At 50.8% G+C, this 16,777-nt stretch overlaps 1 protein-coding gene across 1 annotated transcript; it reads left to right on the forward strand.

Moving 5' to 3' along the window:
* Positions 1–1,887: 1,887 nt before the first annotated feature.
* On the forward strand, positions 1,888–16,386 carry B4GALT1 (UDP-Gal:betaGlcNAc beta 1,4- galactosyltransferase, polypeptide 1). The gene is made up of 5 exons (XM_009328985.1): positions 1,888–2,020; positions 5,594–5,829; positions 13,235–13,422; positions 14,885–15,007; positions 16,251–16,386. The coding sequence occupies exons 1-5, from the start codon at positions 1,888–1,890 to the stop codon at positions 16,384–16,386; spliced, it is 816 nt and encodes a 271-aa protein (XP_009327260.1).
* The last annotated feature ends 391 nt before the right edge of the window (positions 16,387–16,777 follow it).

Consider the following 16,777-nt stretch of genomic DNA (forward strand, 5'->3'; position numbering starts at 1 on the left):
CTCATGGGGGAGTGAGAGCTGCAGGCAGCAAGGGGCAGCAGCTGCCAGCCAGTTTGCAAGGAGACAGAGACGTCCACATGGCCGTTTTGGCCGGTGGGTCACATGCCAGGACAGGGGGGCTGCTCAGAGGACCCAGCTGGGCGAGGGGTGCTGGGGCTGTCCCTTCCACTGGTCCTGTCCCCGCACCACAGGGCTGAACCCCAATTTGAGCCTGGCTGGTGCCGCCTGTGTAGGCACTGGCACAGCTCTGAAGTTTAGCTGATTTTTAATAGAAAACGCTTGCTTTGCTGAGCCGTGGGATGCAGCTGCCTGCCTGCCCTGGAGCTGCCACGTGGGTCTGGGGGCTGGAGCGACCCCAGCTCCACAGCCTGTGGTAGGGGGACTTGCCTCCACATTTTCCAGGGTGCAGCTGGTTTTGTTTTTCTGAGCCAGGGTGGACTTGGTGCGGCTAACGGGCCCTTCGCTTTCTGCTGGGCGCCTGCAAAGAGAGGTTTGGGTTTTTTTTTTCCTTTCTACGAGTTCTGCTTCTCTTTTCCAGCTCTCCTTTTGCATGACGTTTGTCTGAGCATGGCAGTGTGGGTGTGCACATGGCTCAGTGGCTAGAGAGCAGCACCCGGCTCTCGGCCAGGGCAATAGAAGCGTTCTTTTCTGTTCTGTTTGGGGAGAGATTTTTTCCAACCTCTGTGCTAGAGGCTTTTGCTTTCATTCTCACTAGATTAACTGAGATTTGTGCCTGGCTTAAAGCGCGCAGGTGAATTTTGCCAGTTTTCCCAGTGAAGTGCTTGGGAGGGCAATTCAGTCTGCTGGATCACCTCTCCAAACCTGCCCATGAACCCAGCTGCCCTCCTTACCATCTCTTGCTGGGGCTGCACCACCCTCCTGGGGAAGGGGTTCCCACCCGAACCCCCCGGTGCTGCCCTTTGTGGCTGCTGCCCCATGTTGTATCATCTGCTACCACCTTCTTGGATGGAGCATGGCACCATTCACAGCCCCCCTGGGGATGCAAGAGTACAATTCTGGCTCTGTGGGGCATTGCTGCTTGAGTTTTCCCAACACTTCCAGTATCTGTGGTCCAGGGAGGCTGGAGCAGCCTCTAAATTTATTATAGCACCAGGCCGAGTGGATTCTGGGCTTTTTGTGCAAGGGTCCTCTTGTTTGGGTCAGCAGGATGAGCACCGGGGAGGACACATGTTGGCAGCTTCACATGGCAAGAGGTTTAGCTGTTGTGGCAAGTGTGGCTGTTGAGAAGCGGGGGACAAGATCATCACCGGGGCTGTGGGCCAGGTTCCTGAGGCTTGAGCACGATGCTGCCTCTGGCTTTTTGCAAGCCTTGCCTTTTGCTTCATGTGAGAAGCTGCTTTCCATTTGTGTGCCCCACAACAGCCCCCCAGCATCTCTGCCTGCAGAACGCTTTTCCTGTGCACCTTCCCTTTGAGCAGAAATGCTTCTGAGTGTCAGAGATGGGGGGCGGGAGGGTGTTGGCTTTTTTGTGTGTGTGTGTGTCTCTTACCTTACCACTGCCATCTTAAACCTCCTTTTACAATCTCTGTAAAGTGTTTGGATGTGATGCTGTGCTTTTATGTCTTTTGCAAGCTTCCGGCAGTTGCTTATTCATGTTTCCGAGGTTTTCTTTTGCTAAAAATGTATGGTGGAGGCTTGTAAAGCTGCTCTGTTGGAGCTTTGTAACTCTGAACCCAAAAGGTGTCTGCCTACAAATCCTGGGCCAATATGGGTGACCGGAGCTGTGAGTCCACATAGCTCTGTCATGCCGGTCTGTTTTTAGCAGGGGCTCAAAATAAAGTGGCTCCCATGTCAGGCGGTCACCTTGAACAGAAGCAGAAAAGATTGCAATGGAGTGAATCGGGCTGGAAAGTTTACCTAGTAAACATGGATAGGGATACAGTTTTGGCAGGTGGGACAGCACTCACAACAAACTTCGCATGCTTTCTTGGCATCAGCAGATTGTGTCCTCAGTCAGCATCCTTGGGAGACGACAGCCTTGGGGCTGCTTGCTATCCAGGTAGTCAAATTTCAGTCAGAATGATTTAAAATTAACAACTGGAACTGTGACTCTGGTCACCGGTTGGAAAGCCTGTGTTTGCAGATTTGGCTTTAGCCTCATCCTGCTTGGGAAGTGAACTGAAAGCATCAATTCGCAGTGGGTGGTACATTGCTGTTGCTTTTGTCAGCCACATGGCTTTACGAAGTCTAGTTTGTTTTAGCCGTATTTGAAAAAAGCCTATTCAGGTTTTTTTACATTTTTGTATTCTTACTGACACAAGTGAATGTATTGACCGGGTGATTTGCATCAAGCCTGTCTCAGAAGCAGCTGCCTTGCTGTATGTGTATGATGCCAGTGCCTGGGGTCTCCTTACTGACCTGCATGTTGGCTGCATCCCTCGGGGCAGTGTTTGCAAGAAGGTGTGCTGCCTTTAAAACTGATCTGATTAACTGGAGGGTCGGAGCAGTACAGATCATTTCTCACCAGTGTCCTTCAAGACTCTGAAACTGTTAAACATCTGTCTTCCGCAGCTGGTTTTTATCATGAACGTGTTTTCCTCTCCCACCTTTTCCTTGCTGATGTTCCAGCCTCCTGAAGGCAAACAAGAGCAAGCTCTGGCAGGATAAGAGGTTCCACGTTTGGCCTGGGGAGGCTGGCGGGTGCCAGCCTGCAAAAAGCCCTGCTTGCAGTGTCCCGACGCTTGTGGCTGTCCTTGCCCAGCCGGAGCTCACAAGCCGCCAGCGGGAGATTTCCCCTGTAAATTCACCTAAATGACAAACTTTCATTTCCTCCCCCCTTATGCTGCGTGAGTGAGTGCGAGACATTAAAAGAGCCTTTGTTTGTTAAACCAGAAAGCATCCCCCGGGCTGATGGGGCTCACAGTTGTTTCCTGGGAGCAGCAACTGGGAGCAGAGAGCGCAGCCCACCCTGGCAGGAAGGGGCTTGCTCGGTGGGACGGCAGCCAGCCGGTGCCTGGGAGCGGGCCGGGCTGGCAGGGCCCCACGAAGGGATGTGCTACTTCCGCCCCGCTGCTTCCTGCAGCGTTCCACGGGGTCGGTCCTGCTGCTGGTGGCGGGGTGCGAGCAAGGCAGGAAAATAGCATCCCTGGGCACAGATGCCCAGTGTAATCCCGTTTGCTGGCCACGACCGGTTAGGTGAAGCGTGCCCAGTGCAATGCCTTTTGCAGTTTTAAATACACAAAAGCGTAGCATCATCCTAACTGAGTGCTGGTCTCCTAACGGACGCTGCGGGGCAGAGGGATGGGCAGCGGGAAGCAGGCATGGAGGTTGGCTGAGGTCAGAGACTGTTCTGGGAGAGCGCTTGCCACCACGGCAGGGAAGCGATAACCAAATTCAGAGGAAACGATGCACCGTCTCCCCCTCCCGTCCCCGCTGGTCTCGCTGCTCTGGCGCCTGCCCCCTGCCTGTCCCACCGGCACAGGGGTGGCCGTGCCTGGCCTGATCCTGCCACTGCTGAGCCCCGGTCCCGGTCATGCTGCTGCATGTTCCTTCCTGCCCCAGTTCCTCTCATTCTTGCCTCTTCCTCCCGCTGCAGAGCGCCGTTCCAGCTCTCTCTGCAAGCTGCTTTTTGGCCAGAGAGGCTTCGGCCCCAGCCGTACAGCCACAGGGCAGGCATCCGCAGGACCCAGCTTGCACTGTGGGGCAGAGAGGGAGCCGGGCAGGCACTTTGGGGTGCAGCTGGGAATTGCGGGAGTGCTGAGAGCATGGGCAGACTGATCCCAGTGCCTGGGCTCTGAGAAATCGCTGCCTTCTCTTTGTGTGAGAGGGAAACGTGCAAACTTGCCCATTTAACCTGTGCAAAATGCAGACATCCCTTTGCATCATGCCTGTGATGACGGTTTCTGCAAGGTCTTGCCTCTGCTGTGCAGGCAGTGAATCGGGCAGCAAAGCTTCCTCTCTGCCACTGGGGGTACACTGAGCACCTCTGCCTCTTTGGCCAGTCTCCTTGCCATCTGCAGCCTGAGTGAGCACAGGTTTGTGGAGTAGCACAGCTGAACTAAAGTAGCTGCTTCTAGATAAATAACCAGGGAATGAGCCGTTAGCCTGGAGCATTATTTCTGCTGTTTTAGTAGTCACTTGTTGGGGTATGCGTGGGGTTGATTGTGATGGCCACCGTCTTTTAGAGCTCTAAAAATCAGTTGTGCCCCCTTCTCAAGGGGCTCCATAAGTGCAGCATACCACCCACTGGCACGTGCACGCAGAAGTGTGCATGTTGTGCGTGCCCTCGGAGCAGCCTGGGGGTCTCTTCAGCAAGTGCAAAAAGGAGACAGTAGCTCTAAGACACAAGTGCGAGTGCGTGCATGCACACACGTGCGTGTGTTCACACTCAGATGGAGGAGAGGGGGAGGGTACAGCAGCCAGATCTTTAAGGAGCAATCCCCAGCCTAGCGCTTATGAAGACCTTCTGCTTTATGCGCGGGGGCCTCAGCATCGCCACTTGCTGCAGAGGTTTTGTTGGGAGCTTTGCGCGCAAAGCCCAATTTATTAGCTTGCCATTGCTGAGAGCAGGACATGGCAGCAAGAGAGGTCCTTCGGCGGGCAGCTACCACGCTCATTAGCTTTTTGCAGCAAGTCTGTTCATCAGGGCTGGAGCAGCTGGAAGCAAATACTGCAGAAAGGCCAGCCTGGATGTTAAGAGAAGGCATCCACAAAAGGTCTGTGGTCAGCGATGCCGTGTTTAGCCCCGGACCCAGATACAGCTGTATGGGAGCGACCACTTCGGAGCCAGCATGGTGGAGCGGGGAAGCCCTGGCAAGCAAAGAGCACTCATGCAGATGCGTGAGCCGAAGTCTTGCAGAGTAGGTCTCATCAGCCATATCAGGTTGGGTGTACCTGCCTTCTCTCCTTGAGCTTAGCCTTGAGCAGCTCAGAGGCTGCCTGGTACCTCTCTGTGGTGTACCAGGGGGGCTTCTCAGTTTTACACACCAGTTTTGGCACAGATTATTTTGGCGGTTTCAAAACCTGCTGCTGTTGAAACTGTGTGCAGGAATTGCCGACCTGCATGCAAATCTGGATATGTTTTTCTGGTAGGACTTTTAATAAATAATGGGCATGCCTACGGAACACTGAAAGTATCTATAAGAAAAAAAACAAGAAAGGGGGTTTTGTTCACTTTGCATGTGGCTAGTCTTGGCATAAGTAATTATGTCAGTAGGAGAGCAGGACTATTTTTGAAGTGCTTGATTCTCACGTTGTGTGAGGTGGATGAGAGCGCAGAGGGCAATGCTCTTCTCTAGGCTGGTTTTGTGGCACACGTGCCAGTGGGAGCACAGCTGTTGGTTTGCCACACAGATAGGAGGATTTTCAAGACTTGTTTGCTGTCAGCAGCTTGGCTGGGGTCTGACACCAAGAGGCTACAGCGTTTGCGGATTTGCTCTGAATGGTGCTGTGCGGTTGCTTTGGGTACAGCTGGTCCAAGCTTCAACACTTCCATGCACTGCTGGGATTTTGTTTGGATTCAAACCTCTGTTTTAAAAAACAAAACAAACAAAAACCCAAACGTGTAAAGGGTGTGTGCTCAGAGAAATAGATTGTGTGTGCTCACTTGCTTCGTGCTGTGCCTCTCTTCCAGTTGGTGCACTACGTGTGGAGTTTTTCCAGCCTGTGAACCTGGAAGAAGTGGCAAGAATAAACCCAGCGGTCAAAGCAGGAGGTCGTTTTGCTCCGAAGAACTGTATAGCACTTCAGAAAGTAGCAATAATCATACCATTCAGGAACCGAGAGGAGCACCTGAAGTACTGGCTCTATTACCTGCACCCAATTCTCCAAAGGCAGCAACTAGATTATGGAGTATATGTTATCAACCAGGTAAGATGTTAAAGACACAGGGCTTTATAACACTCTCATAACAGTGCCCGTGCCCCGTAAAACAGAGGTGTGGTTGCTTTATCCTGATAGGCAGTGGGCTGGCAGGCAGGTGTAAGGTTGCTTTAAAAAAAAAAAAAAAAAGGCTATAGCACCAAAAAAAAAGTGAACATGAGCAATTTTGCTTTGATCTTGATGGAAAACCTGGGGTCCCCTCCTCCAGTCAGGCACGATTCACTCTAAAGAGCTTCTGCTTAAAGAAACCACTTGGTGAGGAGGGAGAAAATCCCTAATGGCACAACCCAATCTAATTTCTCTTTCCAAATGTTCCTTTTTCCCAACTGCTGCAGGAATTGCAAACGGAGATCTTTAAGGTGACAAGGTAGCATTAATGCCTAATCTGGCATTGGGTATGCCATAAAGCTGTAGGATTTCACATACTTTCTCAAGCAACTTCTGTTCATGTTAGTAATAGTGCACAAAATGTCAGGATGGAGAAAGCAAAGCTGTGGCAGTGGAGCAGGTGAGTGATTGCCTTCAGGTGAATAGAACAGAAAAGAAACAAGTAGTGATGGGGGGGGGGGGGGTTGTGTTCCCCCCCCCCCCCCCCCCCCAAATCTGCCTCACGCCCCCTGTCTCTAAAAACAAACAAAAAAACCCACAAAAAAAGCGCCATGTTTCACTCCAAGCAAGCTGTCTTAATTTATACCATAATGGTGGTTGAATGAGTGGGTGTTGCTCACACTTGGAAAAGCTTAAAATGTGTAGGCATTTGCATGGGCTGCAGCGTGAAAGGGCAGATGCAGTTCTGAGAGCCCCAGCAGAGACCGCCGGCTGGACAATCTCACAGTGCAGTTTCTCTCTTGGATATGTATTTATATCCTGTTTTCTCAGCTCTGTAAAAAACTGAGATGAAATAGCATGCTGCTTTAAATGTAACTCCTTAAATTTGCGGATCAACTGATGTGTTTGGGCATATCAAGCACCATGAATATTTAAAATGGTTGCCCAAGCGATAAATTTCCTCACAGAATTGAAAGTAAGGGGAGACCTTTTTCTAGAGAGAAAAACAGTACTCCATTACTACTATTCCTCCTACTTTGCTCATTTCCAGGGTGCCCAAGATCTGGGCAAAAGTGCTTTGTGGGGAATTAGCGGTAGCTGCCCTGCACAGCAGCCAAGATGCTCCGGTGTCTGTGGCCGACTGTGCTTGTGGCCTGGCGGCTGCGTTGCTGAGAGCACAAGGTGTTTCTGCAGCATGCGGACTGGCACACTGTGCCCTAAAATTAAGCCCTGTAAGGAGACTCTTCCTGTGCAATGCAAAGAGCAGCTGGTGCCGCTGCGGTCCAGCAAAGCAGGGCCAGCCCCAGCCCTTCGTCCTTCAGGCTGCATTTCCTTGCACATGCAGCGTTTGTCTGTGCAAGTTACTGGTGTCACAAGGTTACTTGAGCCACGGTCCCCACCGGTCACTGGGGTGCAGGTGGGTGAAGGTGGCAGAGCAGCATGCCTCCCTTTTCTGAGTGTGGCTCGGAAGCGAGGGTGTGATGTGGCTTCCAGCAGTGATTCCACAGTGGGGGCTGCTGCTTTCCTGGCCAGGTGTAGCTCACCGGCTGGGTCTGCGGAGGATTGGAGAAAGCTGCCTGCCCGCAGTCTGGGGGCACCACTTGTGGGCAAGCAACGATCTCCATCGCAAAGAGCCGTCGGTACAGCTGGGGATGGTATTTCCCCATCAGTGGTGTTCAAGGGTAAGAAAAGCGAGGGGCCCCGTCACATGGAGCTGTGCCGGCACCGGTAAAGGCAGACAGTGTCCAAAGCTCGGTTGGAGTTCCCGCTGCTGCTGCAATGGTGCATGCTGGCTTGCATTGCCCTGCATTGCTGGCTCCTCCTCTTCTCTGGTCCTGTCCTCCAGTGCTAGGGCTGTGGAGCTGTCTGTGTGCTCTAAAGTTAACCCTCACAAAAATTACTGAAGCAAGTGGTTTTTTTCAGATGCATCCCTTGAGCAAAGTTGGAGTGGGAGTGAGATGCAGTACACAGGGTATATATGTCCTGGACACATCCAGCAGTCAGATGTAGGTTAGCAAGTAAGACTATTTGATTTGTAAAATAAACATGGTCCTTCTGCATGCCTCTAACAAGCTGTGTCTGGAAGAGGTAGAGTGGCCAGTGGTAGTAAACCCACTGGATGCATCTCTTGAGGGTGAGTGGGAACATTGAATAGAGAGAGTTGCAGAAAAGGTATTAATTCTGCCAGAAGTACAGTAGGAAAACTGTCTTATTTCTCTGCTGTCTTGACAATTGCTTTTCTCTTTTTCTTGTCTGTCCTTCCCTTTGCATCTGCCCTCCTTTTTTATTATTTTATTTTTCCTTCTAGTGGGGAAATATTACCTTTACTTGTTAATCCTGTCTATAGCAAAGCAATCACTGAAGCAAGGAGAATTACTGTGTGATCTGGTTCTTACACGCTGCCTACGTGCTCTTCTGTGCTCTGCATCTCATAGAAAGAAAGAGGAGCGCTGAGCCCTGCTACTGCTGCACTGGTAATGTCAAACTTCTTCCTTTCAGCGCAACGTGTTTCCATCACGAGTCCATTGTGTCTCCACCATGCTGTTCTTGCGTGCCTGAATGCCTCGGAGTAGGACTTGGCTGAAGTCAGGGGGATGATTGTAAAATGTCCGGTGTGTAACAGGAGCCAGTGGAAAATATATATTATGTTTCACCCTCCGCACCCTACCCCCCAGCAAAACCCAAACCCAATGTGTGGAGTAGCAGTTGTAGGATCCTTCAGATAAATCTGAGATGAGGACATGCAGCTGGGCATGCTTTTTGTAGCACCTATTCAATGCCATGCAAGCTTGACTTTCATCAAGTGAGAAGGCAGCGGTGAATTTGTGGCGTCTGCCTCAGTCCTGCTCGCTCCCACTGTTACCCACATGCTCTCCGGCACCTTCAGCCATTGCCACCTGGGCGCTCAGGACTAGAAATGAGTTTTCTTGCTGCAGTTCAGCCTGTGCAAATGCCCATGCAGCCAGACTGAAGTTTGTGAAAGGGGAGACTTAGCAAATTCCCTGAAAACCGTGCAGTTGCAGTTTTCCACTGGCCCCTGGCGTTACCTGCAGTGTCCTCGGTAGCCTTTTTCCAGAGTGTGTGTGTGTGAGTGCAGAGTGGTTGGGGCATTGCACTTATTCATGTTATTTTGCAGGGGGTATCAGGACCCCCCCAGGTATGCAGGCAAAGAAGGAAATTGTGCTTGGCTCCTGCTTACCCTGGCAGTGGTGCGGGAGGAGTTTCCCCTGTGGCTGTTCTCTCCCACTGCCTGATGTACTGGTGCTGAGGCCTCAAAACACCCTCTAACAGAGAAATAGCAAAGTGTCTCCTGGTGTCTCTGTATGGCCCTGGAAATCTGTTTCTACCTGCTCAAGTCCACTGGAGCCTGGACTTTCACATGGACATGGTGTGTATGGTTCAGGCTGTCTTGGGGGATCCCTGACTTAGCTAGCAACCTCCCGTTGGAGGTGATGGCTCTCTCCTAGCTGGCCAGAAACACGTATCCTCACCATTACCTCCATGAGACCTGGCAAGTTTAGGATCCAGGTGAGAGAGATGCAGCCATGTGTCCTCTGCACTGCTGTGCTGTCTGCAGGAGGAATCACAGAGCTGCCTCCCACATGGAAGTGGGAGGCAGGACAAAATTGGGACAGATGGCTTCTTGCTGGTTTGCAAGCCCTTTAGCTTGAGTGACGGTTCCAAAAACCTCAGTTTTATCTGTCTGGCACTAAAAAAAGGTATCATCCTTTGGTAAGTCCGTCTGAGCAAACCAGATTCGGCAAAGGTAAGGGATGGGAAGTAAAACAGCCTGGATGTTCTTTTGCTTGGGCTGATCATCTCTAGGCGTGAGAAGGAGTCAGTGTCAGATGCTGCAGGACTGAGGCAGCAGATTGTCCCCCTTCAGCCAGTCTCTTGTGGACCAGGGAATGGGGATGTACTTGAACGTGCTGGGAGAGACACAGGGAGTAAAATCAGGAGCCAGAAACAGGTGCTGGGTGCCAGCACTGAACTCGGACATGGGTTAAGTTTCAGGACAAGAGAACATAGGGAAAAAATTGTCAGGAAAAAAAAAACATAGCAAAAACATGCTTGGACTTGGTTGAAAGCCTAGGAGATAAGTGTGGAGGTTCTGTCTAGAGCTTGGCTGCATTGTAAAAGCAGCAGTCGCCTGTGCACTGCCTAGCTCTTCAGGATGATGCTCCTCTGTCCAAGAAAGTCCAAACTGATCCATTTCCTTGTGGCAAACAGGGAGCCTCCAGGGGATGAGGAGCTGCAAAGCAGAGGTGAGGGCTGGAGATTTCTTCAATTGTGCTTTATCTGCTCTCTCTTGAGTCGCCTGTGATACTGTGCCCTGTGCTGACCTGGAAGGGACAGCAGCATAGAAAGGAGATTTCCCAACTCTGCGCTTTTTTTTTTTCTTTCAAAAAGTTGGGGATCAGTCAAAGATGGAAGCCTGCAGCACGTTTCTGAGTTTTGAAAGATTTGAATTTCAGATACTGCAAGCACGCCAGTGCTTCCACATTGCCTTAGGTAAAGGATCAGAGCTTTCTACAAAAAGCAAAACCTCGTCAGCCTTTTTTTGCTCCAATACATGCTGTAGAGCCCTGCATAGCTCCTGGGACAGAAAACGAGCCTCCTGCCTTCAAAGGAGTCACAACTAATAACAACATTGCAAGGTTTGCTGCATGAGCTACCTGCTTGCTGTAAAGTTACTAAAAAAACAGCTTGGAGAGGGGGTTTTGTTTTGGTTTTTTGGTTGTGATTTTTTTTTTCCTCCCAGGCCTTTTGGATCCCACAGTGTGAAACTGTGGCCATTTGGGTGGAGAGCGGCAGTGCCCATGTGAAGTGTTTGTCTGTCTGGTCCATCTCCACACATGGGGCCGCGGCGTGTGCTCTGCTGGGGTCTGGTGGATGAGGCGGCAGGAGGGGTCCCGCGCACTCTTGGTCCGGTCACTGCGCTGTGCTTTGGGGTTTTTCAGGGAGAGGTTTAAAAACGCAGCTCCTCATAGCATTGTTAATCCCTAAGTGTCACCCAGAGGAGTTAGAGGCTACTTGAAGGTGTGGGTTAATTATGGCTGAGCCTCTGCTGGTAACAAAATCGGTGTGAAGTGCTCTTTGCCTTGAAATTTCAGTAGGAAAAGAGCAGCCAAAGGGTGTGAAATGAGGACACTCTAGACTGGACCCATCAGGTGCTTTGAGGTGTGAACATATTGCACTTTGCACCAGCACTGGGAAAAGTCCCCCTTGGGACTATGGAGCTAGGCCCAGGTTTGGTGCCATGGGACCTGAGGAGCACTCAGCAGCTGGGGCTGGGCAGCCCTCTTTGGCATGGGAAGAAAACCCTCCGATCCCACAGCCTCAGCCGCTCCCTCTCCCCAGCCTCTTTGTTCAACTTGCCTTCATTTTCTGCACTCAAGTTTTCACTGCTCTTGCTTATGCATGATGGTGATCATCTTCTCACCACCTTAGTTATTGCGTGAACCCTTTTGTTTCGGGTGAGGATGCTGAGTATTTGCTCAGATCCTCCTCCACAAAAGCTCACTCCTCCCTGTGAAGTCATTTACGCCCAAGGCAGGTGATGAATGCTTTTGAAAACCTTGGTTTGACACTTGCATGTTAAAACCTTCATTTGAAAGATATTTGTTGCTGTTTCAAGAACCTGCTTTGGCTCTCCAGCCGCAGGTCCATTAACCAGTCTGGATTAAACAGTTTCCAGACTGATTATTTATTAACCAGGCAAAGCCATTTGGGAGGAGGTGATGTTCTAAGCTGCTGCTCCTTGGGCATAGTATTTTATCCATCCTTGATTCACATCCCACGCCAGGTGCAGGTACCGCAGGGTGGGGGGATGGCTTGCACGGCGGGGGAGTCCTTTGGCTCAACACTGCTCCGAGGGTGCGGAAAGGGAAAGGTGGGATGTGGTAGAAGAGAAAGGATTTGGCAGTCTTGGTTTCCAGGCTGGCAAAAAACTTCAGCCTCCTTCAGCGATTCCCTATGAGTTCCCTTCAGCCTGCCCTGTTCCCTTCCACAGGGTTTGGGTTTGAAGCTGCTGCTGCAAAGTTGGGTGCTGGATTGGAAATCCTTACTCTCAAACCACCAGTATTCTCAGGTTTGTGGGTATGATCCTGTTGTTTTTTTGAAAGTACTTGAGCAATTTGCGAGCCCGTACTTGTGCTCAAAGCCACGTGTGCTCTTGAAACGTTTCTGCCTGAGAGAGGCCAAACTGATTTCTCCTCGGGTGCCTCGTTGCTTGGGGAGGAGAGCAGAGAGTTTCCTGCCCCCCTCTCTGCAGATCCCTTTGTTAACTGTGCCTGCCCTGGGATAAATGTGCCCTGCTGCGGTGTCAGCTTTTTTCAGGTCCTTCTCATCACGGCGACAGCCCTCCTGGTTTTGTTTTCCCGGTGAGGCCCCCAGGATGGAGGCCCCCAGGACAGATGGTGGGTCGTGCCATGCTCTGGCTGGCAGAGGAGCAGCAAGAAGGGGCCGTGCACCACAGCAGACGGTGGTGTCCAGTGTGTGAGCCATTGCCCTTGCAGGAAGCAGCTCACACCAGCCTGCCATCCAGTAAACAAGGCTGGGTGTCGCAGCCACATGCCAAACCAGCAGCTTCCTTTCCAGGGCCTGGAGAGCATGCACGACTGCCCAGAGCTTGGCGCGGGAGCAGGAGCGAGTGGCAGAGCATCAGACCTTAGCTCCTGGTGCCACCCTGTGCTTTGCAAATGAGGTCTGGTGCATGCTCACATGTGCTGCTGAGCAGAGGCTGTGCCACAGTCCCACAGCTGTCTTGTGGCAGAGATTAGGAAGAGGGTGCCACAATCCTGGCCACAGAAAGGTTTTGGTCCTTGTCCTGGCTGTAAGCTAAAGCACAGCCAAGGTTTCCCTTTGTAGCAAGGGTCCCTTCTTCCAGAAGAGCTCATGTCTCTTTGCTTTTCTCCACTGCTCCGGGAAGCCCCAGCTGCTTGCCCCAGCAGTCCGTAAACCTTATCACAAAATTCAATCCCTAAATGCCTGTGCATGGGGTGGGACGGGAGACTGCTCAGCATCAAACCTGCCTGCTTGGAGCCTCCCACCAAGAGAGGGGAGCTGAGCCAGGTCCAGCCTTCCTCAGCCATTTTGGCTACCCCGGTGGTTTGCAGCTGGCTTGGATGCCATTGTCCCACAGGTGGCATTCTGGGGGGAGCTCACTGCAGACGTTCTGTGGGTGCTGCGGGGGGAGTGTTTGGGCTTAAGTTCAGTCCATCACAGGCACGCCAATCCAGTGCAGTGACACCGGCATATGGTGACAGGTAAGAAACTGCTGATGTCAACTGTTAAATTTAAGTCACTTAACTGTTTTTTTTTGTTGTTGTTGTTTTTAAATTAGGATGGAGAGGAAGAATTTAACCGTGCTAAACTGCTGAACGTAGGATTCACAGAGGCTTTGAAAGAGTATGACTATGATTGCTTTGTGTTTAGTGACGTAGACCTAATCCCAATGGATGACAGGAACACCTACAAATGTTACAGCCAGCCACGGCACCTTTCTGTATCCATGGATAAATTTGGATTTCGGTGAGACGCCTTTTGGAGCAGCATTTTGTTCCTAATATTGCCGTTAGCCTAGCAGGCCAGGCGCAGCATTACACATCCCCACCCACCATTGAAAGCCTGGGAAAATGTCTCTGGCAAAAGCCCGTCCTGGCGTGTGCGTCCCTGCAGGGAGCGGGTGGCTGTGAGCGGGATCGGCTGGAGGGGAGGAAGGGGGAGAAATGCAGCTGAGCGGTTTATTAAAATTCATGGCTTCTGGAAAGTGAAACGTCGGGTGAGGAAAAACTAAGAGCCCATCGTTTTGCAGATGCCCACATATCCCTTCTTGTGTTTCAGACTGGAAGCTGGAAGACAGCTAGTGTTTCCACCCAGTCTGAAAAGTGAGACACTCTCACACAGTGAGAATTATGTGCAGCTTTAAAAAGACTGCATCAGATGCTATTTTAAGAGCAAAATGATATATTTTTGGCTGTTCAATTCTGGGCCACTGGGGGACCTGCCCTGGTATCCGAGAGCAACATGAAATGAAATGCCTTTCAGCATACATTTGGGTTCAGCAAGTTGCTGCAAACAAACATGTCTTGCTTTTCCTTTCTCCTTTTTTTTCCCCCCCCATCCCAAGTCCCCAAGGGGGAGTTTAGAAGCTCATCTATAAAGTGAAAACCAGTCGTGACCCCATGGTGGCCAGTAGTGCTAAAGATACAGCAGTGGTGTTGGTGGCAGGACCCCTGCACATCTCCACTCCAGACCCAAGGCCTGCTTGGAGCAGGACTGTTACTGGCACCACAGCAGCTGCAGTTTTTTCTCGCAGCTAGGTGAAGCTTAGAGCAGAAATGCAGGCCCTAGGAGGTTGTTCTGCTTGCTGAAGCAGAGACAAGGTCTGCGGTAGGTCCTGGTGATCCCTGCATGTGCCCTCTCCTGGTGCTGTGAGTCTGAATTTCCTCTGTCCCTGATTCCCCTGGTGAATCGTCCCCCATTTCGAGCAGGAGCTGGTTGGCTTTATGTGTGCAAGGTCATGCTGCCAGCTCAGTTTTGGGCTGTGAGCTTTCCTTTGGGGCACTGGGGATTGTGGAGGCGAGTGGTGGAGCTGCAGGAAGAGAAAGCTCTTCGGCACCTCCGATGCCTCACAGAGCTCTTGCTACTCCTGGGACATGCATATCACCCATCTGTCCTTTGGCAAGGTGATGTGCATCTCATTGGCCTGTCCTTTGAGGACAACGTACTTCTTGGTGAAAGATTGCAGCCATTGCCAGTTGCAAAATACTTCCCAGGTGTATTTGGGACTGAGCTCACCGGCTCCCTGTGCCTCAGCGGAGTCCAGGGCACAGAAACATGTGCTGCTCTCTGCTGCAGGGAGGTGCCTTGCGGTGGGTGCTAGCTCACCGTGGGCTGGGGTGAAGGGCAGGGGCAAGCCCTTTCCCGGTGTGCAGGCTGCTCCTTGGCTAGCACCTCTCCTACTCTAATGGCCTTTTCTCCCTGCTTCCAGGCTGCCTTACAATCAGTATTTCGGAGGTGTATCTGCCTTAAGCAAAGAGCAGTTCACAAAGATCAACGGGTTCCCAAACAATTACTGGGGCTGGGGTGGTGAAGATGACGACATTTATAACAGGTAAATAAATTCCTTCCTTGGCAGCCGGAGTGCCTCCGGGGTGGGGATGAGTACAGACCTGCTGCTCGTGCCCGGGTGTGTGTGGGGGTGCAGGCTGTCTTTTCACCCAGTACCTCGGAGCCTCCCTTCTGGGTGGGGGACGGAGGTGGCACGTGGGCAGCCTGCTGGCTGGGGGAAAGCACCTTGGGTGCTGGCCGTTCAAATTCCAGTCTACAGCCTGGAGCAAGGTTAATGAGGGCATTGGAGGAGCTGGGGGTGCAGGTGTGGGTGTGGTGAATTAGTAGATCCTTGGTTTTGGCAGGGGGACATCTCTTTTCCCCATGCTGACGTGCCCACGTGGAAAGGGACTGGCTTTCCCTCCCTTTGGTGTTAGCAAGCCTGCAAACGCACTAGCGACATCCTCAAAAAAAAAAAAGGGGGGGGGGGGGGAAACCCCCCAAACCCAGACTTTTAAATAACACAAACAAGTAAATTTTATGTAATTTACATATTTCTAATCTGAATGTTATTTAAAATATTTAGAATTTGCAATGTTAATGCAGGAATCTAGGGCTAATAACACAACAAGTAAGTCTAAATAATAGCCTAACATATAATTCAATTATAGCATACTTTAATATAATCAGTTTGTACAAAAACACATTAAAAGAGACAATCTGTCTCACAGCAGATTCAAGGGGCACCTCCCGCCCATGCTGCTCCAGCTGCTGGGCTTTCTCTTTGCCGTGCAAAAAGCCAGATGGCAGAAAGCCTGTGGCCATCTCCTCCCTTGCCCACCTCTCTGCTCCCTGCGCTATAAGCTGCCCCCTTCCCATCACCAGTTCATTACCTTATTACTGACCTTTTCCCCAAGATTTCACAACGGCATGAACACCTCTTGCCTCGCCCCCCCTCCCCCCCTTAAACGCAGCAAATTAAGCTCTCAACAGTTGTTTTCAGCTTGTCTTTGGCATATAAGACCTGTGCTCTAGTGCAGAGCTCGAAAAGGACCTGTGTGATTTTAAAGCTTGGCTGCTTTTTCCTGGCTAAAATTGCACCCCATATGCCTTTGCCCACTGCTCAGGCTGGCCAAATCTGGGAGTTTATGGGACCTATACTTATACTGAGGTTGTTCTTAAAACACCGGAGATGCCACCTGAGAGGCTATAGAAACGTCATGCGAAGTTCAGGTTGTTTAAACTTTTTTTTTTCCTTTTTTCCCTTTCTTTCTTTGTGTTTTTTGGGTTATTTTTCCCTTCCGCAGGTTTGACCGAATTGCTCACACAAGGGAGACAATGAGCTCTGACGGCTTAAATACACTATCTTACAAGGTGTTAAGAACTGACAAGTACCCTCTGTATACAAAGATCACAGTGGATATTGGCTCGCCAAACAGCTAACATCACAGACACGAGAGAGACGTTGCCTATGTTGCCCAAGACATCTGGCCTCACTGATGCTTTCTATCTGCTGGTTTTATAACAGTTGCAATGAACCAAAAAAAAAGGGCCTCTTTTGGCATGCCAAAGCGTCTCCAAATTGGTTGGACAAGTGCTTTTTTTCTTCTTTTTTTTTTTTTAAATTCCAAACTTGACTTTACACAACTTTCTAGCTCTCGTTGTTTTGTAAGTCCATAAGCTGTACATAAGAGTTGTAAATATTTACTTTGCCAGAAAATGTTGAATCTGATCTATTTGCTGCAGTCCTCCCCATGTTGAGTTAATTGCTGGACCCAAATTTTACTGATTACAACTGTGATGCATCAGCAATTACTGCCCATGATATTTTGAT

Source organism: Pygoscelis adeliae, unplaced genomic scaffold (assembly GCF_000699105.1).
Source record: "Pygoscelis adeliae isolate BGI_AS28 unplaced genomic scaffold, ASM69910v1 Scaffold127, whole genome shotgun sequence".
In the NCBI taxonomy this organism is placed as follows: domain Eukaryota; kingdom Metazoa; phylum Chordata; class Aves; order Sphenisciformes; family Spheniscidae; genus Pygoscelis; species Pygoscelis adeliae.